Source organism: Martes martes (assembly GCF_963455335.1).
Source record: "Martes martes genome assembly, chromosome: 4".
Lineage (NCBI taxonomy): Eukaryota > Metazoa > Chordata > Mammalia > Carnivora > Mustelidae > Martes > Martes martes.
This window is the reverse complement of record NC_137891.1, coordinates 84908989-84919385: the sequence shown is the minus strand read 5'-3', so window position 1 is coordinate 84919385 and position 10397 is coordinate 84908989. Positions and strand designations below refer to the sequence as shown.

The window sequence follows — 10397 nt, the reverse complement described above, 5'->3', positions numbered from 1 at the left end:
ACCATGCAGTCCACATGAAAGTAGTGCCTCTTTTCATCCCTCATGTTTTGCCCTTTCCAATCCAGTATCTAGTTGTGGGTTCCCACGATGTGAGAGAAGTGGCCATCAGACTGAATTGAGGCTGGGGCTGAAAGCATGGCCTCAGGGGGGTCCAGAGCCTCTTCTGGAGACAAGAGAATGTCAGGAGAGCGCATTCTCTTCCCAGCTGTCTCACTACCTCCATCTTGAGTTAACACCCCAAAGGCCCACCCACTACCAGTGCTTCCTCCATGGGGGTTTGAAACAACTCATGGGATTCCTATGCTTCAGTGAGTACAAGTTTTATAGTACCAGGATAAAAACAAAATCATCTAAAGGAAATTAGATGGTCCTATAGGTTTTAGTGGTTGTAAAAGAATAAGACACATTTCCTATAAAGAGTACATTCAAAATATCATTTAATTAACTGTGTGTACTGCTTTTTACTAGTTAACAATAGGCCATGAACAGTTTTCTCTATAAATAAAAGCCATGGACCGTATTATACAGAGCAAAATAAGTCAATCATAGAAAGACAATTATCATATGATCTCTCTGATATGAGGAATTTGAGAGGCAGGGTTGGGGGTTGTGGGGGGTAGGGAAGGAAAAAATGAAACAAGATGGGATCTGAAGGGATACAAACCATAAGAGACTCTTAATCTCATGAAACAAACTGAGAGTTGCTGGAGGGGAGGGGGTGGAAGGGATGAGGTGGCTGAGTGATGGACACTGGGGAGGGTATGTGCTATGGTGAGTGCTGTGAAATGTGTAAACCTGATGATTCACAGACCTGCACCCCTGGGGCAAATAATACATTATATGTTAATAAAAAAATCCATAGTGTACTATCTTTACTAGCAAAAAGTATTCAAATCATATATCATTACAAGTTTACATAGTCCTAATCACTTTTCCTTGGCTGTAGCATGATAGTGTACTAGATTCAAATATGCAAATAGTTTTGAGTTTAGATGACTTCGCTAAAAAAAAGCACACATTTTCATCTCTGGGAAATTTATTTATTTGTTTCATCAACACCTAATTTTGCTCTCCTCCCTTTATTTGTGAAATTCCATGTTGCCCCATGGGTGCCATGAGGTCATCTGAGGGGCATAATCCCCGCAGATAGGGCTCTAGCACCAGTCCCCTACCCTTGCCCATATCTAACTGCTAGAAGCTCAGGAGGCAGTAGTGGATTACATCTGAAGGTCATGGTCAGAGGGGCAGCCTGTGCAGATTAAAGTACATTTATCACTTGGAATTTGTGTTATGATTTATTCATTTGTCCGTGTGTCCATCTTGGTAGACTTCTGAATATAAGAAGATAATTCTTTCATATTTATACCTGTTCCCAGGAGGGTATGTGAACAGAGGAAGGAAACAAAGAAGGAAGGAAGGGCGGGAAGGAGGGAGGGAGGGAGATAGGAAGGAAGGAAGGAAGGCAGGCAGGCAGGCAGGAAGGTTGTTAGGTTCTGAGTAGGTCCCAAGGGGATGTATGTGGACAGTCATCATGTTTCCTGGTTGAACATCATCCATTGGACATTATGCAAGTGCCCAGGAAAAAGGCTGAAAGTCTAGTCCTGGGAGTGTGCCAGGCTGTCACCTCCCCTGGTTGTGAAAGCAGCAGCATGCTCCTGCCCTGCATCATAGCCTGGCCCTTCATCATAACCCCTCCACACCCCCGCACAGGATAAAAGGGCTCCTGCCCTGGGCTCCTCATCCACAGCTTCCTCAGGAACAGCCTTGTCCTGCCTCCTCAGCATCCTGTGAGTATCCCCTCAGCTGCATATGTTGGGAAGACAAGCCCAGACCTGAACAGAACATGCAGGAAGGGGCCCTGCCCAGTGGTGAAGGGCATAATGGTAAGGAAAGAGTCACTGAGGCACCTGTCAGGGGGCTGGTGAACCCCCAAAGCCACAGGTCTTCAGGATTCCTTCCATTCTTGTTCTGAGTATGTTGTCAGGGGTGCACACAGATCCATCTGGCATCCAAGTGCACATGTCCCCTGCATGTCCCCATTTCTGTCCCACAGAGCTTGGTTTAGAAAGCAGCTTGGCCATGGAGACAAGAGTTTGACAAAACCCACAGGAAGGGGAATGTGCCTGAAGCTTCCGTGTCCATAAGATTTCTTTTATTTGTTGAAGGTCAAATTCCTGCAGAGATGTCCTGCCAGCAGAGCCAGCAGCAGTGCCAGCCCCCACCTAAGTGTCCCCCATCACCCAAGTGTCCCCCAAAGAGCTCAGCACAGTGCTCCCCCCAAGCCCCTGCTGGCTGTGCTCCTGGCTCCGGGAGTGGCTGTGGCCCTAGCTCTGAGGGCGGCTGCTGCCTGAGCCACCACAGGCACCACGGATCCCATAGATGCTGGCTCCACAGTTCTGATCCCTGTGACAGTGTCAGTGAGAGGCAGTCTGGGGTCTCTGGGTGTGGCCATGACTCCAGGGACTCTTGCTGATCTGGGCTTCTGATGCTGAGACAAGCTATTTGAGAAGAAATGGAAATCTACAATGCCTGGAAAAGCCCTGTGATATTCAGTCTTCCCTAAATCTCCCGACATCCCTTTCCTGGATGAGCAGCTGAAATGTTCATGGATGAGGGAGGAAGGGTGAGCTCTCTGCAGAAGACTCTGTTTGTGTGTCTTTTCCAGGGGCCCACTGTCTCCCCCTTCTCTGTGCCTCACAGTATTACTACCTATATCTGACTAGGTAGAAAAATAAAGCTTCTTGTTACACCAACTGTTTCTCCTTTGAATGTCCTGCTCAAGGGTACTCAGTGAGTCCCCTCCCTGAATTCCTGTAGGCCTAGCATGTCAGCACCAAGACTAATCCTAGTGTGGGTCTAGTATGTTAAGTTGTCATGTTTCTCACGCAAAGTGGCCTTGGAAACTTCAGGGTGGGGGTGTGGAGAGGGGCTGCTAGCTACCTGACTTTTCTTGTGTGATGTGGTAGAGAGTGACCATGTGACACTGGACTCCCCATTTCTGTTGAGGGTAGTACAGAGGATCAGAAATTGAGAAAAATGAGACCAAATAGGAAGCAGAAAGGAAGGACTGAGGGAGGAATATCATGTTAAACTACAAGTGATGAGTTTGAGAGAGAGAGGTAAGCTGCAAAATTAATAAATTCCAAAAAAATCTGGAGTTAAAGGTTTTTTCCTGAGAGAATGCCTGGGGTGTTCAATAGGTGAAGGGCTCTAAGCTCTGAGAAAACAGAAAAAAGATAACATGGGCAATGTCTCATAAGGTTACAGATTGGACACCTGTAAATTTCTTTCAAGAGATCTCAGGTATACTGGAACTGATTTTCATTATTTTTTGGCTGTTGAATATTACTTTTCAATGTCAACAACATCAAAGAGTCACAGCCATACAGTCACATGGGGTCCCAAGTTGGGGAGTTTTCTGCCCAAACTTTGGAATAAGACATTTATCTATATAGCAAACTGAAGTGGTCATTCTTGATGAGAAGCAAGCATGCTGTTTCACTTGGATCACTATATTTTTGAAATAATGGTACAGAAAACTAGAGGCCTATTACACCTAAGCCATGATGGTTCTTGAATTGACTTCAAAAAGATGAAAGGAAATGTGACTGTGGCTACAGGCAAAGTTGAAATTTTTGAAAGAAGTCAGAGTTTGAGCATGGTAATTCCAGACAGAGGACAAAATCTGTCTGAAACTTTGGGAATTCAACTGGATAAAATACATTTTGTCATTTCATTTCTTAATAAGTAACAATTTGAAAATTAGTTTTGCTCCAATATTCTTAGACACATAACTTTTTTAAAATAACTTTTTATTTTTTTTATTAACATATAATGTATTATTAGCCCCAGGGTACATGTCTGTGAATCATCAGGTTTACACACTTCATAGCACTCACCATAGCACATACCTTCCCCAATGTCCATAAGTCAACCACCCTCTCCCTACCCTCTTCCCCCCAGCAACCCTCAGTTTGTTTTGTGAGATTAAGAGTCTCTAATGATTTCTCTCCCTCCTGATCCCATCTTGTTTCATTTATTCTTTTCCTACTCCCAAACACCCCACGTTACCTCTCAACTTCCTCATATCAGGGAGATTATACAATAATTGTCTTTCTCTGATTGACTTATTTTGCTCAGCGTAATACCCTCTAGTTCCATCCATGTCATCACAAATGGCAAGATTTCATTTCTTTTGATGGCTGCATAGTATTCCATTGTATATATATGCCACCTCTTCTTTATCCATTCATCTGTTGATGGACATCTGGGTTCCATAGTTTGGCTGTTGTGGACACTGCTGCTATAAATATTTGGGTGCACATGCCCCTTTGGATCACTACATTTGTATATTTAGGGTACATACTCAGTAGTGCAATTGCTTTGTCATAGGGTAGCTCTATTTTCAACTTTTTGAGCAACCTCCATGCTGTTTTCCAGAGTGGTTGAACCAGCTTGGATTCCCACCAACAGTGTAGGAGGGTTCTTCTTTCTCCACATCCTCGCCAGCATCTGTCATTTCCTGACTTGTTAATTTTAGCCATTCTGACTGGCATGAGGTGGTATCTCATTGTGGTTTTGATTTGTATTTCCCTGATGCCAAGTGATGTGTAGCACTTTTTCTTGTGTCTGTTCACCATCTCCTACTATTAATGTATTCATATCAATATGACTTTATCTTGATTAATAGTTTTCTTATGTAATTGGCTGCTCACATATTGGGGGCATAGATATTTACAATTGTTAGATCACCTTGGTGGATAGTTCCTTTAAGAATTATGTAGTATCCTTCTGTATCTCTGACTACTGTCTTTAGTTTAAAATCTAATTTATCTGATATGAGAATCGCTACCCCGGCCTTCTTTTGAGGCCCATTGGCATGAAAGATGCTTCTCCATCCCTTCACTTTCAGTCTGGGTGTATCTTTAGGTTCAAAATGGGTCTCTTGTAGACAACATATGGATGGGTCCTGTCGTTTTATCTAATCTGCAACCCTGTGTCGTTTTATGGGCGCATTTAGGCCATTCACATTGAGAGTGATCATTGAGAGATAAGTTTTTATTGACATTGTGTTATCTTTGAAGTCTTTCTTTCTGTCAATTGTCTCTATATTTCTGTTCAATGCTATTCTTAGGATTTTTCCTCTTTTATAGAACCCCCCCTTAATAGTTCCTGCGGTGTCGGCTTGGTGGTTGCATAGTCTTTTAAGCCTTGCCAGTCTTGGAAACTCTTTAGCTCTCCATCCATTTTGAATGTCAGTCTTGCTGGATAAAGTATTCTTGGCTGCATGTTCTTCTCATTTAGTGGCCTGAATATATCTTGCCAGCCCTTTCTGGCTTGCCAGGTCTCTGTGGACATGTCTGACGTTATTCTGATGGGCTTTCCTCTGTACGTAAGGAGCTTCTTTGTCCTAGCAGCTTTCAAGAGATTATATCTACAATTATGATTCCTCAATTTTACTATGAGGTGCCTGGATGTTTTTTTGGAATTTACAATCTTGGGGGGAGACCTTTCTGCCTCTAATACATGAACACTTGTTCCATTCGCAAGATTGGGAAAATTTTCGTGAAGGACTTGTTCCACTATATCTTCAAGACTTCTTTCTTTCTCCTCCCCTTCAGGGATTCCAATAATTCTGACGTTGGAACGTTTCATGGCATCATTTATTTCCCTGATTCTGTTTTCGTGGCTTCTAAGCTGTTTGTTCCAGGCTTCCTCCTGATCCTTTCTCTCTATCTGTTTGTCCTCCAGATCACTAATTCTATCTTCTGTCTCAGTTACCCTAGCTTTTAGAGAATTTAGACTAGCTTGGAACTCATTGAGAACGTTGTGAACCTCATTTCTGGTGGCCTTCAGCTCTGCCCTAACATTATGAACATCATCCCTGGTCGCTTTAAATTCTGCCCTAATCATTTCTGTTTGGTCATCCATGGCTTTCTCCAACCTAGCTATTGCCTGGATAATTGTTAGCCTGAATTCCCTTTCTGACATATTGTCTATGTTGATAGCCGTTAGCTCTGTTGCAGAAGGCCCATCCTCTGTATTTTTCTTCTGTTGGGGATTCCTCCTCCTAATCATTTTGGTGAGAGATGACTGGACAGATGTAGCTGGATGTATCGACTGTGGTGCTGTCAAGGTGCACCCTGGAACGCTTCTGAGCACTCAGGATTCCCCACCCAAATGAGAGAAAAAAGAAAAGAAAAAGAAAAAAGAGAGAGAGAGAGACAGGAATAAAAGGGAAGATAAAAGAGAAGGTTCAGCCCAAATGGGCCCCAGGGTAAGATTTATGACGTATACAAACAAAAACAGACAAACAAAAAGACTGATAAAAGTATATGACGAGAGAAAAAAAATATATATATATAAGCAAACAAAGGAGGAGCCTCATCAAGAAGAACCCCAAGTATAAGATTTATATACTATCAGGACAAACATAAATACACAGAGACACTGGCAGAAGAAAAAGATGGGAGCATGGTTATAGATTCTCAGTGTGGGCGAGGAAGGTTATTTTGATTCTTCCTGGATGTATCTTGATATCTTTGTTAAAGGACTCAACTTTCCTAAGAAAAAGGGGGATTAAAAATTGGTTTACCTATAGGGGTAGCATTGATTGGAGAAAGGGGGTTACCTTAAAGTTTAACTCTATATGAATATTAGAAAATAAAAATAAAAAAGGAATAAACTGGACTAAACTAAACTAAATTTTTTTAAAAAATTAAAAAAATAGAAAAGCAAAAGAAAAACACATGTGTATGTATCAAAAAATTCAGGTTAGAAGTTTATTATGGAATTTGATGTACTGGACATCTCACTGTGATGGTTAATAGGATAAAAAATTATCTATATAAAAAAAGAAAAAAAATGAACCAGAATAGTGAGAATGAATTAAAAATAAAAGTTGTATCTATGAAGTAGTGGTGGTTGTTCTCTTGTAGTCTTTTTTTTTTTTTTCTTTCCTGATTTGTTTTCTGGGGGAGGGGGCTGCCACGTGGGTTTTCAGTCAATGATGTTCCCTGAGTCAAGTCCTCCTGCCCCCCTCAAGGGGGTGGGCTCTGAGAAAAACAGTTTTTTCAGGCTTTTGTTCTCTGGAGGTTTTTATGTTTGTTCACTTCTTTTCTCTCGCCTTGACAGCTTTTGATGGTTTTTGGAGGTTTAGAGGAAAGAAAACTGCACCCTGACCTCCCTCTCAGAGAGAAGCCTCAGTCTGCTCCCCTGCAGGTGCTGCAGCCGTTGGGCCGCTGGCAGAGCAGGTTCTGAGTCGCGGTCCCTGGGGATGCAGGATCTCCTGCTCGTACGCAAAACCAAGGCAGCGGCGGCTGTCTGGGCAGCTCCAGACCACCAGAGAGGTTCCAAGCAGCGATCGCACACTGAGATTTTCCCGCTGGCCTGAGCTAAGAGTGCCAGGCTTGCACGCACCTCTCCCAGGGGAGGGTTTGGGGCGTGGGCATCTCCGGCTCTATCGGCTCTATCGCAGCGTGGGTCCCAGAACACCAGGCTGGGCGTTCATGCACCTTTCTCAGGGGAGGGTGAGGCAAATGCGCATCTCCAGCAAGGTGCACGTTCTGCCGTCTGGTGTGGCTCCCAGCCCCTCACGGGAGCCGGACTGCACTCGTTCTCAGGCGCGCTGGTGGCTCAGGGACAAAGACCAGGTTTCTCCGCCGCACTCTCTCTGGCTCAGCACCAAGGGAGGCTGTCCTGGGTCTGGGGACTTAAGCCCCTGTCCCTAGCCGCCCCGATTCCCACAATTTCCCCCCGTGATCCTTTGCTCTTTTGAGTGCTTTCATCCAGACTCCAAGTTAATGCTGGTCCCCAGATGCAGGGCACTCTTGTATTGGGGTATTATTTTCCAATCGGTCGCCTCTGGTGGCTCCCTCCCCATTTTGTTTATCTTCCGATATCAGTCCGATGTTCCCACTCCACTTTACCTGCCCACTGGCGTCTTCTGCCCCTGTAGAGATCCAGACGTGTATAATTCTGATCTCAGGCTGATTTCATGGGTGATCGGAGTTCTTTGGTAGGTAATCAGCTCACTTTAGGGTACAGGTTGAAAAGGCGCCTCCTCCTACTTCCCAGCCATCTTGTCTCCCCCCGACACATAACTTTTTAAGAAACTGGAATAAAAGTGTCAAAATGAACCCAAATCTATTTTGTCAGTCCAATCACTCACCTTGGTTAGACAGAATTCCCTGAGGAAGTGGCCATAGACGTGGGGCTTATATTTAAGCCTTCAAAATGAACATGGTTAATATTTAAGAATTTTTATGGTTTTAATATGGTTAATATTTAAGAATATTTAAGGCTTTTAAATGAACCTGGGTAGCTACTTGTCCCTGAATATTTGAAATATTCTTTAAACATCAAAGTTAAAATACATAACAGATAAAAGGAAAAAAGATGAGCAAATTCTGTGCAAAGGATTTGCTGTCCTCTTTTGAAAACATGTAAGCTCCACATTCAGCTATGTGCAATCAAAGCAACAGATATGTATACATCTGTGCTGCTTGGCCTCAATTCCACGGGAGCCATATGTATTTTAGGTGGCTAGCAGCTGAGATTCATCCATCAAATTCTGGCTGCACATCAGCAACTGGAGCGCGGTGTAGTAAGAATCAAGGGTGTTTAGGTTCAAATCCCAGCCCTGTAAGCGAGCAGCTCAGCAAATGACATAACCTCTCTGTGTCTCAGTCTCCCCAACAAAAAATAATATCGTGCTTAGTGTGTTGACTGGTTTATGTTAATATATGTAAAGGAAGCAGAACACCACTTAAATGTTAGTTTTTATTGTCATCTAATATGAAGAACTAAAAAATAAGGTTTGGGGTTCAGAAGTTTCTAAGGATTCTTGCTATTGGTATATCTAATCTGGTTGAAGAAAGAAAGAAGCAGGGTCAATGAATATAGTTCAGACATGAAACACCAGGGAAGTCACAGGAAGTCAGAAATAATCAGGCATGGTCCTGACACTAAACGTTGTTTCTAGCAGGTAAGGTCCCGTGGCTGGAGGAAAAATACATCCTCTAGTCTTGGTTAGGTCTGATCAAGCCATCCAAAGATGCATCAATTTATTTTTCAGTCATTCATAACACAAATACTTGTTGAGCATGTCTTGTGTGCCACTTGCCATTTGAGGCAGTGGGGACACAATGGGAACTAAACAAAGTTCCTACTAACTTGGAGCAGATATCTGAGTGAGCACTTTAAAGGCAGGGACTTACATTTTTTGGTCTGCATCCAGTTGTGTTATGGTCTGGATATTTATGACTCCTGCAAATTAGTATGTTCGTGTCCTAACCCCCAAGGTGATGGTACTAGGTGGTGGAGCATTTGGGAGGTGCTTAAGCAATGAGGGATTAGTGCCTTTATAAAAGAGACTCCAGAAAAGTTCTCATATCTTCATTTATGTGAAGTTGCTGCGAAAAACAGCGTCTAGAAAGTGAGTGCCCATCAGACACCAAGTCTGCTTGGTCAGGAATTCAGATAGGGGTCAGCTGGGCAATTCTTTGAGTCTTTCATGTATTTTAGTCAGATGTCCACTGGAACTGTGATCACCTGAAGGTTGAACTGGGCTGGACACCCAAGAAGGCTCAGTCAGATGGCTAGCAATTAATGTTGCCTGTCAGCTGTGGTCTCTACAGCTGGCACCTACACCTGGCCTCTCTGACAGGGTAGAATAGTCCTGAGACTTCTGACATGACACCTAGTGTCCCTTAGGGAAAGTCTCCCGAGTATCAGGTGGGATTTGCATGAACAAAAGGTCACATGGCATCATTTCTATCCTATTCAATGGGTTAAAGCAATCACAGGTATGCCTAGATTCAAAAGGGGAGAACATAGTCTCCATCTCTCAATGAGAGATGTGTCAAAGAATTTTGGGAAAAGTTTAAAAATATTGAAACTATCCTCATCCTGTCTCCAGTTCACACGACTTACTACTGAAGCCCCAGTGTATATTTGTGTTCCCACAGTGTTTTTAAAGAACTCAGATTTTGGCCAATGGTATAACATACTCAAGTTTTGAAGAAGATGGCTGCTCCTGCAGTCTCAATGTAACTAGAATGTCCAGAATTATTACTGCAAGAATAATATCTTATCCATGAACAGACACTTCTCCAATGAAGTCATATAAATGGCTATCAGACACATGAAAAAATATTCATCATCACTAGCCATAAGGGAGATTCAAATTAAAACCACACTGAGAGAGAGGGAGGAGTCAAGATGGCGGAGAAGTAGCAGGCTGAGACGACATCGGGTAGCAGGAGATCACCTAGATAGCTTACCTAAACCATTGTGAACACCTACAAATCTAACGGGAAATCGAAGAGAAGAGCAACAATTCTAGAAACAGAAAATTGATCACTTTCTGAAAGGTAGGACCTGCAGAGAAGTAAATC

General features: G+C 43.1%; 1 protein-coding gene across 1 annotated transcript in view; it reads left to right on the top strand.

The window, feature by feature from the left end:
- Positions 1–2182: 2182 nt before the first annotated feature.
- LOC308341913 (uncharacterized protein) overlaps positions 2183–10397 on the top strand; it is a gene marked incomplete at both ends in the record, with an annotated part of 151962 nt that continues 143747 nt past the window's right edge. Inside the window, one exon of the mRNA XM_080802037.1 lies at positions 2183–2239. Coding sequence (XP_080658163.1) covers positions 2183–2239 — 57 coding nt within the window. The remainder of the gene's footprint in view (positions 2240–10397) is intronic.